We start from the raw sequence: 16,304 nt of genomic DNA on the forward strand, positions 1-16,304 counted from the left end.
GTTGGTCCCAGACAGCACCCTCCCTACACGCCACACAACTGAACAAAGCCCAGAGTCACCGTGAACGAACAAACAAACAAAACCACTGATCCATCCAACTGTTGTGTTTCGTTTAAAGTCCAGTGCGGTTTATTTGTGAAAAAAGTTCGAAAATAGACCATTTAATGACAGTGCGTCTTATAATCCAGAGCACCTAATAGTGCGGAAAATAAGGTACATGATCGAGGAATAAATTCATTTGGCCACCCTCTTACTTCGGAATTAAGTTTAATTCAGAATAATCATTTTCATTAGGAATTGTTTACATGGTCTTTTTAAAGCAGAATTAACTGTTATTCACAATTAAATTATTTTTTTTATTCAGAATTAAAGCTCTCATGTAAACGTGGCAAATGTTGTGTGAGAGGAAATAGTTTTAACAGCACAAATGAACTCATCTGTTCTAAATAACTCTGTTCTTTCTGGCCAGATTAAAACAAAACTCAATACAAGTCTAACAAAGCGTCAGACAGAGCATGCCCACAGTTAACATCAGACCCCAGGTAGTATTGATGACATAAGCAGCAAAGTACAACGTGTCTTTCCATTTTTTCCCAGGATGCACCGTGCGACTGCGGCTTCTCCAGACCGTCGAGACCCAGCGGGCGCCATTCTCTGGGTCAGTGCAAGCACCGCCCCCCGGAGCCCGCCCCCTCCCCGTCCGGCACGTGCGCAGAGGAGAAAGCGGAGACCAGTACCGAGTGACTTCTGCCAGCTCTTACCATTGTGCACCCGAGCAATACACCACTGCCACCGCTACACAACCTCAGACTAGGCTACACAAACGCACTGCCAGTGTTAGAGAAAGCCCACTCACAAACTCACTGCCACACACTGATAACGGGACAGGCAACTTCATATCTGGCAACGCAGTCTTTGGAAAAAACCTTTTTGACTTTTCCGCTTAGGTGAAGCTTTGAATATTTGTGAATCATGTGAGGCTCACTCTGCTTTCTGATTGGATGATCGTCTTGAGAACTAAAACACCAAATTATAACTTCGCCACCATGTCCGAGATTTTTTATAATTTAAGAATAAACCTGTGTTACAATTGTGATCAGTAAAAGCTACCTGTTTACCTCGTATCTGAGGACACGTTTTGGTCACGTTTATAGTATTACGTACAATTCATTTTAACAATATTATGGTTTGTGTGGCAAGTAACTCAGTTTATTGGCGTTTTAAAAGGACAGTCCGGACTTTTGGACATAGGGCTTCATTTCCTACTGAGCCAGAGTGTTGGAGACGTGTGGAGACACTTTTTAAAAATATTTCATTCAGTCCTTGTATTTGCAGAGGTCACTGGTGCTAGACTAGTGCATGTCAATGGTCATAGTTTATCCTGCCACTAAAAACAGTCTTACCCACTCCACAAAACACCCGAAGCAAATCTATTATTACACCCATGTAAATGTCTGTGTTGATGAAATAATTTTAGAAGTAAAACCAACCTTGCATCTGAAGGATTTATGTCTGAGCAGCAGCGAGTTGTACTTCGTGACAGAAAGTAGAGGTCTGCGCCGCAAAGAATTGTAATTTTCAGTCCCGCTCCCGCCCGCATCTGTAATATTTTGTCCAAATGTCCAAAATGCGTGCGAGATTAGACCACATATGCACATTTAGGCTGCTTGAAAAGTTTTTATTAATGCTATGGAGTAAGGAAACTTGCAGAAATATTCATGTGCATAGGATAGAAACCGTGCATATTTGTCTGTAATTGAGCATAAAATAAATATTTGTAAACTCTCGAATGAGTCCAGTCGTATATAAAATGTGTTGTGTGTATTTTATCCAACAGAATATGAACTGAAAAGTTACGACATCAAGAATTTACAATCACGATATGAAAATTTTCGCTTTCTTCAGTACGATTACGAATTCACAGACGCGACTCGACTGTCAGAAATACGTCATCGCTTCACAGGCATTATTTATTGAGCAGAAAAAACATCAATTGAGTTGCCGGACTTTTGTACCACATACAGACCAGGATGTTTGTATTCGTACTGAAGAAAGCATAATCGTATTTTCATTTCGTGATGGTAATTCTTGATGTCATAAATTTCCAATTCGTGTTCTGATGGATAAAATACACACAACACATTTTATATACGACTGAACTTGTTCGAGAGTTTACAAATATTTATTTTATGCTCAACTACAGCCAAATATGCACAGATTTCCAAATATGCATGAATATCTATCCTATGCACACAAATATGAAGGCTTTCTTACACCATATAATGCCAAATAAAATATCCAGCACAAATTACGCATGATAGGCAAACATTAATCATTTGTATATTTTACTTTACACTCATATTTAGTTTATATAGTCGTTTATCATCCCACCCGCCCGCTCCCGCATTGAGCTTTCAAAATGTGTCCCGCGCCGCACTGTTTTGCGTCCGGGCTCTAATAGAAAGCTTAGAAGCGGCGGACTGATATCACGTAGCACCTACCTTACCAGCAAAGTAAAATTCCGCTGCTGTTGAGAAAATAGTCCCTCAACATGCGACGATTCACGCGATGCAAGGTTAGTTTTATTTCAGACATTATTCCATCAACACAGACATTCACATCGACAGTCCGGTGTAATAATAGATTTGCTTCGGGTGTTTTGTGGAGTGGGTAAGACTGTTTTTAGTGGCAGGAGAACTACGACCATTGACTTACGCAAATACAAGGACTGGATTCGGGTCGGGTCGGGCTCGGGCTTCAAATAAATATATGTTTATAAAATGTATGCTAAAACGATGTGTGGATACTAAACTAAGGAATACTTGTTATAAAATAAATAATATGGATAAAACAGAGAAGTAATGTAATGTAATTGCTATTTAACTACTAAACAGGATCCGCAGAGCCAGAGCTCTGCGCACGTGAACGCCCCCTCTTCATTTAATAATCTTCCCCTCCGCAAGTCTGCATCTATTTTGACCTGGTATCCCCAATATGGAGGAGCAAGAAGTTAAACTAAAGGCAGGAGAACTGAAAAGACAAACACGCACCGGTAAGAGTGAGGTGTGGAAAAGCTTCAAATTGATTGTTGAAAATGCTACAGAAACTTGCGTTGGCTTCGCTGAATGTCGTCAATGTGGCGCTTTGCTTTCATACGAGAGCAAAAAGACTGGCACCTCGACGCTGAGCACTGCTCCTCCTCCCGAGTCCTCACAAATAAAATATGACATTTCGGGTTTGCTTCGGGCTCGGGCCTGCAAATCAAGTTAATTGGTCGGGCTCGGGCCGGGTCGGGTTTTAATACCCGCGGGCCGGGTCGGGTCGGGCTGGATTTTTTAGGCTCGATCTCACCTCTACTCCACACGTCTCCAACACTCTGGCTCACTAGTAAATGAGGCTCTATGTCCAAAATTCCGGTCTGTCCCTTTAAATTTTTTTTCAAGTATTGACCAATTTGCGGATAAATCAGACGAGACCGGGTTGTACATCTGAGTCTGTATTATTATTACCAGCACCACGACCTCATAAACTACAAAGATGTCAACATTGACGACTACACTCAAAGACTATCTACATCGTTTTTAGCATCGTTGGACTGGCAGCCATTTTGGAGTTTCAACCATCTGGAATAAGCAGGACGAGACTTTCCCCACAAACTTTTATGGGACGGTTAAATGAAATTAGCACAAAGCGTATGGCTTCTAATTATTATTCTGAAGAGCATGCATCGCTATATGTATTCTACGGACTCTTTTTAGCTTTTTTTAATCACGTCAAAACAAAATGGACCTACTTTTTCACAAACCGGAATTCTCCATGGTCTGATTTGGAACATTTTATACGTTTTTTTTTTTTTGTTGTTGTTGTTGATTTTAATTGTTTCTGGTGCAAAAAGGTGTTTACTTGAACGATCATGCTATGTACAAGATTGAGGCTCATGAGGTGCAGCCTGGGTTTGCATTGGTATCGTGGAAATGTTGTTATCGGAATTTGCTAATTTTAATTGAATTTACCGGGCATTTTTAACTCTTCAAACATTTTTCAATAATAAAAAATAAAACATCTCCTTGCTCAAAGTGGTGGGTCCAATGCATAGCTAAATGTACTCATGAGTTTTTAGTTTTTTAGTTGTTTTTTTTTTACATTCCCAGGAATATTTAATTTTTATTTTATTTATTTATGTTTTTTTTTTCTCTTTTTTAACATTGAATTTTACTTTTTTTTGTTTGTTTGTCCGGTTAATTTACGAACAATTAACTGAATGTAGCTTTCCGAATACAAACTACCTTTAAAATTATTTTCTAGTGTAAAATCTGATTTCATTTTATACTTGTTTCTAAAGGGCCAACTTTTCACTCGAGTGTGAAAATTTGTACTTGTACCGACGTTTGCACACAAGCGAAATATTATTCATTTAACAGATCACATTTTTATTTGATTTGATTTTTTATTTTTTTATGTAAATGTTTTGTTCCTTTCTCGATATTTGAAAGTGCCTGTCATTTCAAAGTTTTTTCAGCTCGCACCAAAACTGGATTTCATCTACAAACCGGACAGGCCTTGTGTAAATTAAATAGCATTAGGATTTAAGTATATTTATAGACATTCTGCTGTATGTAGCTTAAACATGATTCTGTACCATAGACATCTCTACACAGAACACCTTTTATAACAAGAAAGAAAGGCTTATTTTCAACTTTTCTGCTCATTACTCGCGTTGTATCATTTTTGGTGGTGCTATTTGTTCTATTATTCCAACAGGGAGCTTTTGTGAACCATCGACGTACATGTCCACTTTTTAACATTCTCACAAAAACGTGTCAAAAGTGCACAACCCTTTCAAAGTTACCACTACCAGTACGCAAAAAGCACAGTATATACAGTCCACAATATACGATCTGATGCTTGGTTACAATCCAGTCTAGACTCAATTTTGTATCATAAGAATTAACACAAAAAAAAAAGCAAAAATATTGTGAGAGTAAAGGAAAAAAAACATTTGAATTTGCCCAGTCCTGCACTACCTCTTTCACCTGTAATCATGTTTTATACTCTCCTAGTCCATTTCAATAAAATGAGTTAGTGCCTTTTACAATTTACTTTCTAATTTACTAAAACGCAGTGGTGGATGAAGTACTCGCTTTTATTACTTCAGTAAAAGTACAGATACAGGGGCAAAAGCATCACATGAATATCTACTGTAAAACTACTGATTAAAAATGTTCTTTTCGTATTTTGCAGAGCTTCTTCGGAACCATTAAAGCATCAAATGTGGTGATTTTGATAAAGAATCTGGCTGATTTTAAGACATTCAATCGATTTCTTAATTTTTCTTGCTGTTTTTGTGTATTGGATTTGCTCAAAGTTGGAAGTTAACTCAAATTAAATGTGCAAAAAATAAGTTTCAAGCTTTTCCAGCAGGTCCCAACCATAAAGAAAAGCACTTTTAACTTTTCAGTCCAGATCTAAAATGTAGTAGAGAAGAAAGTACAGAAATCTGTTATCAAATGTAGTGAACTAAAACTAAAAAGTATCCACTGTGAATTGTACAGATACCTAAAAGATGTACTTAAGTCTTGTACTTTTACTTTTGTACTTTGTTACGTTCCACCACTGCTAAAATCACGTGACTGCAAGGCTGTTAGTCCCTATGCAGACAAATTTACAAATTTTGTCAAAACACATAAATAAAAATGTAAAGTAAGTAGGTTTCCAATCATCTTTATGTAAGGTTTTTATATTTGCATACAATCAAAACACATCTTAGTAGTAAACTGACAAAGAAAAAAAATAGATAAAATGTTTAAAGAACACATATAATGCATTCTTTAATTCTTTTGGTCGCCTTTCTCATTTTCAAACTCAAAAAAAAATGTACTTTATAAACTTCACTTCTGTTTCCAATGTGGAATTTAAAGCACTGGAGCTATGAGCAGTGACAAAGTAAACAAATTAAAGCTTTATCCTCGTGAATACTATTGTGAACACGATTCGAATCTGAGAGATGCTTAAGGACTTAAAAACTGTGTAATAGAAGTCCGAAGTTTTACCTGTGACGCAACAAAACTGGCGAATGCAAAGAGCGCTCAGAGAAGACAACTTTGGGCGTATTTTTTTTTTGACGAGAACGACAGTATGACACGGTTAAAATCTCAAAAAAGTAACATTTGCATAATATGTGTTCTTAAATATTTATTTGATTTTACTGTAGAGAAAATTGCATTAAATCTGAACAAATCTGAACCTATCGTATCTTGTAAATGTTTATATCTACGGTTAAATATATTTGTTCTCCTTTGTCATTGGTCATATTTGTGCACCTCAGGATTTTTCAGCCAATGACAACACTTCTTTCCAACTTTCACCAGCCAATCACAGCACAGATTTCTCCACCAGTCCTTCCATTGTTTTCTTTTTTTAATTATTATTATTATTATGTCTTTCGTGCATACTATTATTTGGACCATTTCATCTTTTAACTCACTTCTTAGCTGTTGATAACATTAGCTACCTATTGATAAAGCTTGTAAATACGCCTTGTATAACCACTTTTTGACTATGTTGACTTGGGCTAAAGTAAGACAGCAATCACGATTAAAAAAATACATAAAAAATTTAAGTGCTAAAGCTAAACTCCGTAGCTTTTTCTGCCTCGTTCTGAGAAGCTGAATCCCAACAGCCCAAAACTGTCTGTTGTGGAAATATGTAGCTCTCTCTTTCTCTAAACTTTTTTTTTTTCTGTACAAAGATGCATTTTTGAAGTAAATAAAAACCAGAAGCAAATACTGAAATTGAGTACATTCAGTTAATGTTTGGGGATTTTGAAGAGGAACTTTTTGATCGATGAACCTTGTAAAATTACAGTATGGCTCCTTGTTTGTCATAAAATTACAAATAAAGATTGTCTGAATCAATGGTGAGTCTGTCTTTTTGGTCTTATAAAGCGTGTTGATAACTTTTCTAAAATCAAAATTCTAAATTTGGAACCTTTGACTCCTAATGCTGTTGATCCAAACATCAAATTCACTCGTGTAGAGGTTAAGGTGAACACACTGGCTTTTTTAGATTGTACAGTAGAAGTAAGAAGACTAGCGACTCAGACCAATACCTGCTTTTTGATTCACACCACCCACTGCAGCACAAACTTGAACTTATTGGAACATTACGGCACAGGGCCCAAGTGGTTCCTATAAGCACAAAGGGAAAGGAGAAAGAAGAACAATGTGCAGAGCGCCCCCTCTCTGTGGAGATCCAAAATAGGCTTTCAATAAAACAAAGACGACAACACAGAACCAGAACCCAGGAGAAAGGGTGTAACTGGGCCCGGTCAAGCAGAAGTAAACAGCAAGGCCAAAAATTCAAGTTAATGCATCTGATATAAAAATGTATTGAACAGATACATATGTACTCTACTTTATGAAACTGTTTACCTTTTTTCTGTACCATTTTTGGTTCTAAAGTTACATACGTTTTAAACAGACCATGTATGAAACATGGAACAAAAATTATTCCCCAAATTTCAAAGACCTGAAAATCATGTAAATAAATGGATGTATTTCATCATATCTTGTGTTATTCCATCTTTGAACTGTTGATGAAGGTACATGATTTTCCCCCAAAAAATAATTTAAAATGATAAAAAATTTGCTTGGAAGGACCGACATATTTTATAGAAATAGTTTCCTTTCATTTTGAAGTAATATTAAAGTATTCAGAAGAAAAAAGCGACAAATTATGCAAAATCATGCACCTTCTACTTGTTTGAACAATTTTCCCTCCGTTACTTTTCCCTCCGTTACCATGACCTTTCTTAATAAAAAATCTCATTACTCAAAAAGTAAGAGGTTTTTCAACCTAATCTTGTACCATATGGTAGAAAACTATATGAAGCAAATATTCAAACCAGTTTGTTAAGGATATGTAAGTGAGAACCAAGAGTTATCACTGTTTGTATTTATTGCCCAAAAAGTGCTGCATATTTCATTCCCTCCGTTACCAACATGAGTTTTTTAATTTTTTGTTAACAACTTGAAAGAATATCACAGGTTTAACTTTACCCTGTTGGAGTGTAACTCTTTCCTACATTCTGATACTTTACTTATTTCAATAGTCCCTCTAGTTTCTGAATAAGAGACATTTGAATGTAAAAAATCTGCCCCTGTTTCCCTCCGTTACCACTTGACCAGACCCAACTATTCCTTACATGGCTGGTGTTTCTGAAAAACTACAGAGGATTTTCAGACAACATGAGATCCCGGTCTTTTTCAAACCTACAAACACTTTAAGATGAAACTGGTCCACCCAAAGGACAAAACACAGAACCACAAACAAAGCAATGTGAAATAAAACAGCCACTTCACAAGAGGATGTACCAACACAGACGAGAGAGCAGCAGTGGACCTCAGTCTGCTGTACATCTCCACCTAAAAGCCATGGGCTGCTCCTTTGAGGACAGTGAGGTACAGAGCTAAGCCAGAAAGCCCCTGCTCAATCCAAATCTGGAAACTCCATTCCACGCTGTCAAAGACATTTTCCACATCTGGAGACATAAACTTCGGGGACCAAAGAGCTGAGAGAAGTAACATGACATCTAGTATTGCATGAAGACTACATACCTGGCATAAAGCCTTTCTGCTCCAGGTCTGTAACTGGTGACAAAACACCTGCAGACGTGGAGCAAGAGCCTTTGACATCATTTTAATGTCAGTGTTCAAAAGAAAAATCAGGTCTGTAGTTGCTACAGAGCGGGGTATCTTTGGCCTTTTTAAGAAGCAGAGAGATTGTGGCCTCCGACAGGGTATCTCGAAGGTGACCAAGAGCAAAAGCCTCATTATACATGTCTTTGAGAAAAGGGCTAAGCAGAGGAGAAATTGTCATGTAGAATTCAGGGGTAAAGCCATCAGGTCCAGGCAACCTGGCACTCTGGAATAAAACATTAGCGGTGGGAACGTCAACCTACCTTGGCGTTTCCTCTACAAAAAAAACAGAGTTAATCCTCTTTGAACAGGTATTTTATTGATATGATATGATATGATATTATATTATATTAAATTCAAATCATAGCTAGAAGGGCAAGCTGTTACAGAGCTGCAATATCTTTGAGTGGAGTGTGCATGTCCTTCCTGTGTTACTGTGGCAGAGTGGTTAGCCTATCTCCTCTCTGTGAGGAGGTTGTGGACTAGACTCCTGGTCTCACTCAATTGCTCCCAGGTTCAAAAACATGCACAAATAGACTGAGTGGATAATCAAAATTTCCAGACCAGGGTGTACTACACATTAACTTCTTGTTATTTCTATTAAAGTGGTACACAAATATTTCAGATATGAGATTTGTGTCATGATTTGGGATAAGTTCATCTATTTATATTAAAAAGATAGAGAAAATGATTGCCATCTGTCCTCATATGACTTCATTGCAACTTCAGATCCTGAATACTCGTCTGGAATACCTCGTCAAGAGCTTAGTCTACTATGCTTGTTTTAGTTTAATAGAGGACATATAAACAACCCCAGGAAATCCACCTAGAGATGCAAAAATATAAAATAAAAAAATACAAATTGAAAAGTATGCTAACACCCACCATTATTTGACTAATTTATTTCACCTGATGATGAGAACTGAAAGCAAAACTTCCAGCTTTTTTGTGTAACTTTCTAAAACAAATAATTTCACTACATCTGATTTATAGGTTCCACTGCTCCTGGAATTGAACATCCATCCATTTCCTTCAGCTCCGCCGGGGGGGAGGTGCTCCCAGGCCAGCCGAGAGACATAGTCCCTCCAGTGTGTCCTGGGTCTTTCCCGGGGCCTTCTCCCGGTGGGACGTGCTTGGAACACCTCCCGAGGGCAGGGCCAGGAGGCACCAAGAACAGATGCCTGAGCCACCTCAGCTGTTTCCTCTCGACGACCGGCTCAGCTCCCTCTTCATGTCAACCTCAGGCTCTGTCGTCCCCTCACTCGTGAACAAGACTCCGAGATACTTGAACTCCTCCACTTCAGGCAGGGACTCTCCACCCACCCGGAGAGGGCAAGCCACCTTTTTCCCGTCGAGAACCATGGCCTCAGACTTGAAAGAGCTGATCCTCATCCCAAGCGCTTCACACTCGGCTGCAAACTGCCCCAGTGCACACTGCAGGTCCTGGCTTGATGAAGCCAACAGGACAACATCATCTGCAAACAGCAGAGATGAGATCCTGTGGTCCCCAAACCGGACCCCCTCCAGCCCCTGACTGCACCTAGAAATTCTGTCCATAAATATAATGAACAAAAGCGGTGACAAAGGGCAGCCCTGGGAGAGTCCACAATGCACCGGGAACAGGTCTGACTTACTGCTGGCAATATGAACACAGCTCCTGCTCCAGTCATACAGGGACTGAACAGCTCTTAGCAAAGGCAAAGACCCCATACTCCCAGAGCTCCCCCCACAGGACACCACGAGGGACACGGTAGAATGTCTTCTGCAGATCCCTTGAACACCCGATGGAGAGTACGGAGAGTATTGCCCACATGGGCGTTGAAGTCCCCCAGTAGAACAACGGAGTCCCCAGTTGGCTGCAATATAAAAAAAGTACACACTACATAACCAAGTAAAGTACAGTGGTGGGTGGGGGTGTGCTACCTGCATATCTCAGTGGAGAATGAAAGCCATAAATATCTATTTCCATGAAAACAGCCAGCTCACACTGAGAGTTTTTCTAGATATTTCTCAAAGGCACTAGACACCTACCAGAAAACAACTTTTTCCCCCTGTATGGAATGGAGAGAGACAGAGAGCTCATTGAAATGAAATGATAAACCAAAGTGAGATTGGCTGGCAGTGACAAGCAAATGACAGGATATAAAACCGGAAAGATGAGACAGTATAAAACTCACCTCACAGGTCACTGTGGCTGTGCGTTTCATCAAGGTAAGGAATGACTTTTGAAGAAACTATTTAAATGACTAGGATTTCTCTGGTTTCAACTTAAGACTAAAGATGCATTAATATTTACTAACACCTCCGATCAAAGTTAGGACTTAAGTGACAGTAGTTTACACTTAACACCGAGTGGGTTCAGCGCATCTTTTTAGTGGTTTACTTGTGTCAGTTATTGACTGTAAAACAGATAGGCACTTTCCAAACCACCTAATTCATTTGATTGTGATGTTTGTTTTTCAGGTAAATAATTGGACATGGATGGAAAAGTTCTGTTGGTCTGTATCCTCTACGGTAAGAGTTACACTTTCCAGGGGTTACTTCAAATGATTTCAGATTTTTATTTTAAAAATGTAATTTAATAGTATTTGAATCTAAAATGATCTTAGTTCCTAGATAAGTATATTTTACATGCTTAATGTTTCTGTAAACAAATTTTGACATAAGAACCATTAAACAAGAAAATGTAATATTTATTATTATTATGTTTATTTATTAAGGATAATATACATAAATAAAATGTAAAAGTAGGACGCATTTGTGACAAAACAAACAGCTCACTGACAAGCCCTGTTTCTAAACAAACAGAGTGTCAAATACAGTCCAATATAATGTATATTATACAACCATGAATAAACTGTAGGTCTAAGCCAGACCTGGGCATTGTGCAGCTCCCGGGCCACATACGGCCCTTTGATTGACTCTGACTGGCCCGTTTAAGGTCATTTGGAATTACAAAATAAACAATTTTATAATTTGACCTCATGCATGGACTAAAGCTGCATTGCTTTTATTTTAGAGATGTTTTTTTAATGGAATTTTTTTGTAAGGCAACATCACTTTTTCATTTCTTAGTCATAACATAAACTCTTACAAGTCTTACCAGTTTGTCTAAATACTATTTACTGTTTTTTTTTTTTTTTTTTTTTTAAAGAAATACAATTAATATTATGCAGGACTGTGTTAAGCATTTTGGCTCATGTTAAGCATTTTGGCTCATCCCCACAATGTTTCTCATGTGGCCCCATAGAAAAAATAATTGCCCACCCCTGGTTTAAGCTTTTCTAATTTAACTCCAAAATGGCTCAGTATATAAGCAATATCAGTAAAAATAAATAGACTCATTTGCAATACACTTGGTTTATATTGTGGTGTTATTAAATAGTTTTCGGCTAAATACTGAAGTCCATCACCAGTCTGCTTGCCAACCTACAAAAATCACCGCAGGATACTGGGTTGAAGTTACACACAAGAGACCAAATGAGTGGCACTACTGTCAAAGATTATGCTCCTTCTGCTTACAGAGTTCAGTCAATAACAGGACTTTCAATTGTAGGTCATGGGGTAATCTTTGTCCCATTGGTTCACTGCCTGATCTACGAGTACCACTTCATCAACACACCCGTGACCTGGAGCGAGGCTCAGCAGTACTGCAGAGAGAACTTCACTGACCTGGCCACAATAGAAAGAGAGGAGGACTTGTCTAAACTTGCAATTCCGTCTGGTCAGTGGGCTTGGATTGGTCTTCATGATAATCCTGCTGCATGGAAGAACGTCATGACTGCTGACCCCAATTCCTGGAGATGGTCTGCTACTGGGACCACCAGCCCTGGAGGATACCAGAACTGGGCTTTAACTCAGCCAGATAATTATAATGCTGGAGAATCCTGTGTTTATATAAAAAACAACATGTGGGCAGACTATTCATGTAAAGGCTCTGCCCCTTGTGCTTGTTACAAAGGTAAATTAGTGAAAAGACAAATCGTCCTTTAATCTTTCTTATTTTTTTGCTCAGGCTGAAACAAGAACAACTAGAAAAGCAGTCAGAGAGCGCAGACCTCCGCCAAGGACTACCCCCATTTTTTATATAAATTGCGATAAAATCAGTCTTCTGGATCAGATCCGGATCAGCCTTTGGAATATGAAAGAGGATCCCATTGTCCATCCCTGAGTCAAATTTCATGGGGTTTGGTCAATAATTAACCAAGATATTGAGAAACAAAATTTTTGGCCCCATTTACCACAATGTTAACTAAAATTTCAAAGTGATCCAGAATCCAGGATTTCTTCCGGATCACCCCCAAAATGAAATCAGTTCTTCCTTTTCACATTTCCAACAAATCCTGAAAATGTCATCAAAATCGGTCCATAACTTTTTGAGTTATGTTGCTAACAGACAAACAAACAAACAAACAAACAAACAAACAGACAAACAGACAAACGCCGGCAAAAACATAACCTCCTTGGCGGAGGTAAAAATAATCCTTTTTGCCGTTTTGATCAATCACTTGAGCAAAGTATTGAGCAAACGATTTTTATTCTACGCCTATTATATTCTATGTATTGTTATATTATTATTATATAGTTACATTGCGCATTGTTAAATGTATTGCTGTTGTTATATTGTTGTTTAAAACACACCACTTTCTTTTCATTCCTACTTTTTATTTATTTTTGTACTCAGATCAATCAGGCGTCAAAGAGTTCTTTCTGATAAAAAACATATATAGGACGTGGGCTGAATGCCAGAGTGTCTGCAGACAGCAGTACCAGGACCTGGCAATGATTGAGAGTGAAGCTGAGAACCAGGCTTTGGGGGCCAAGGCAGGACAGACTGCTACCTGGATTGGTCTGTACCGAGAGCCGTGGCTCTGGTCTGACCTCAGCAGTAGCAGCTACAGGAAGTGGCTTCCAGGATCACCTAATAACTACGGAGGCAGTCAACATTGTACTGATATAGCTCAAGACGGTTTCATGCAGGATACAGGGTGCAGTGGTAAACTTGCGTTCATCTGTCACAAAGGTATAGTTACCCAAATCTTTACTGACAGCTTTGGCTTTGCTGACTTTTATAACTCGCCTTGTCCTCCTTGTTCAGTTGTTTATTTATTGATTGATTTATTTGTCTCTTTCCTGTGCACACAGTACAGTATTTTTTATTTATTTATTTTTACCTCTGTTGCCGTCACTAAACTTCAGAAGTTTCCTGACTGTTGTTGTGTGTGCAGTGATAAAGGAGGCCACTGTGTTCCACACGAAGATGAGACTCCAGACCCAAGGAGACCTGAGTGAAGCGGACGTCAGAGAACAACTGATCAAACTGGTGCGTCTCCACTGTCCTCTGTTCAGTCCTGTACAATCTCCTTTACACTGTTACTGTTTCTGATACAGGTCCAAGAAAAACTTAAGGAGAAAAATCCCAAGGCCATTTTCAAACTGAAATGGATCAAAGAACCAACAAAAGAAGGAAACAATGAGGATGATTTACCTGAATGTTCTCCAGTACAATCTTAAGATCATCTCCATGGAGACAACAGATTATACTAAATTACAGGCCAGTTCTGGAGAGGAAAATGTGCATGTTTTTCATGATCATGTAATGTCAGACAGTGGAACATTCAAGGTCCAGTCTCTCTGGAGTCATTCAGGTGTCAGACCCTCCACTAGAAAAGTTGCACCTTTAAATCTAAACTTAATTTGGCTGAAAACACGTGTATTGATCAGTTATAATTGGTTTTCAAAAAATTTAAAAAAAATAGATACAATCTAGAAATCTGTTTTCTATTTCTTTGTCAGTATCAATAAATAAATATTTGAGATCTGCCTATTACATTACAAAAATAACCTGTATGTGTGATTGACATGAAACTTTACAAATATTTACATAAAGCAAAATAAATTACTTTGCAACATCAATAGTTACTTTATGTACCAATATTACATACTAAATTTGTTATAGATGTATCCATTTTAATCCATTTTCTTTATTTTTATTCTGTTGTATTTGTGTTGTATTTTGTTTTAGAATTATTATTCTATTTTTATATTTCATTTTTTCACTTAGATCACCCAGCGCTGTCACTCACCCTTATACCATGAAACAAAAAGCTCTTTATCATTTCTTTTGAAGCAGCGAATGTTTGGCCGCTACTTCAGGTTTCTCCACACAGTCGAATCAAAAGGCAAAAAGTTACAGAGGAATAACATCTGAATGTTCTGTTTACCAAAGGACAGTGAGGATTCAGTCACCACATATTGAGCCAGTTATTTAAAAGAGAACTTCAAATACCTGGAGAAGTGGAGCCCCAAATACAACAAGTGCACAGGACCCCTCCATTCAAGCTGAAACCAGGTGGGCGACCGCGGCCCATTGTCGTCAACTTCTTAAAATTCAAAATGACAGAAATGCTCCTGAAGAAAGCCAGCAGCAGTGGTAGGTCCAGCAAAGACACGGCACAGTGTGGACGAGAGCAGCTAGAGGAATTATAAAGACTGTGAAATAATGCTAACGTGTGATGGAGGTAATGAGCCCATTTCAAAGAAACACCAAGTAAATAAGGCTTTATTTTCATTCATTTCATAGAAAAGATCTTATTTTGTTTACAAATACATAGTAAAACAAGAATAATGGCCTCACAGTAAAGCAACTTGGACTTGATCTGTGGTGAAAATTACTTCACTCATCTAGTTCATAAATGTAATATTTTTGTCTGTATTGTACAACACCCCGGGTCTTTTCTATCTGACAATAAAAATGTAGAGAAAGATACTGCTGAACTGGTGAAGAACAGCTGTGTGGAAACACAGCTAATGGAGGTCAAAATAAATACAAAATACAAAATGAGTCTACTGTCCCCTCAAGTGTTAAACAGCATTTCCCATCATACATCATGGCTTTTATTCCATGAAGGTCGGAGAAGGCAGTTGCAGTTGCTTTTTTGTTGCCTTGATCTCATGATATTACCGATGGCTGTGTATAATATTGTCAAAGGATTCTCAAAAGTGATTACCCAGTGTGACTGAAGGCTGGTTTATACTCCAGTGTCAAATCCATGCAGATGAACCTTGGCCAAACAGAAAATATGCTTCATATTTCCACCAGCTGTAAGGACTGTGATCGGTCAGTTCATAAAGACTAAACAGAAAAGTCACAAATGCTGTGTTCATCCGGTCCTCGAGAACTCAGGAAAATGATTTTCCGTATTAAAAATTGTCAGAAAAACATCTGAAGTCAGAACCTGCTTCCTGGCCTCCACACCTGACACGGACCAAAATCTGATGATTTGTCAGTTTATCTAAGACATTTGAGCTCCTGTCCATATCATAAGAGCAACAGATTTATGTAGGAAATGTAACAACTAATCATAATATAATGACATAATATAATATTAACCAGTGACATTGACATTTCCATCATAAGTAAAACATGATGTGCCTTTAAACTCTTAATAGAACTGGAAAAAATTTATGAAAATGTTATTTGTGAAACCAGAGTAGACTTCAAAGTGGGCTGGACTGTTGAGCTCCATTACTTTATCAGGGGTCCTTTGCTCCACACATAAATCTCCACAAAAATGTGTATATTTAACAGCTGAAATGTACAATTCA

At 38.2% G+C, this 16,304-nt stretch overlaps 2 protein-coding genes across 4 annotated transcripts in view; both read left to right on the forward strand.

Annotated features, from left to right (window-relative positions):
* soga1 (suppressor of glucose, autophagy associated 1) overlaps positions 1–1,280 on the forward strand; it is a 257,223-nt gene extending 255,943 nt beyond the window's left edge. For all 3 annotated transcript variants that reach the window (XM_055166396.1, XM_055166397.1, XM_055166398.1), the window contains exon 24: positions 598–1,280. In XM_055166396.1, the coding sequence (XP_055022371.1) occupies positions 598–744 (147 nt within the window). In that variant the 3' untranslated portion in view covers positions 745–1,280. The remainder of the gene's footprint in view (positions 1–597) is intronic.
* Positions 1,281–10,824: 9,544 nt separating this feature from the next.
* Positions 10,825–13,696, forward strand: LOC129412304 (macrophage mannose receptor 1-like). Its single transcript, XM_055165665.1, has 5 exons — positions 10,825–10,907; positions 11,160–11,210; positions 12,253–12,657; positions 13,381–13,635; positions 13,677–13,696. The coding sequence occupies exons 2-5, from the start codon at positions 11,174–11,176 to the stop codon at positions 13,694–13,696; spliced, it is 717 nt and encodes a 238-aa protein (XP_055021640.1). The 5' UTR covers positions 10,825–10,907; positions 11,160–11,173.
* Positions 13,697–16,304: the final 2,608 nt, after the last annotated feature.

The sequence above is a fragment of the Boleophthalmus pectinirostris genome, unplaced genomic scaffold, assembly GCF_026225935.1.
Source record: "Boleophthalmus pectinirostris isolate CB_2022bp ecotype Guang Dong unplaced genomic scaffold, ASM2622593v1 HiC_scaffold_8, whole genome shotgun sequence".
Classification (NCBI taxonomy): Eukaryota; Metazoa; Chordata; class Actinopteri; order Gobiiformes; family Gobiidae; genus Boleophthalmus; species Boleophthalmus pectinirostris.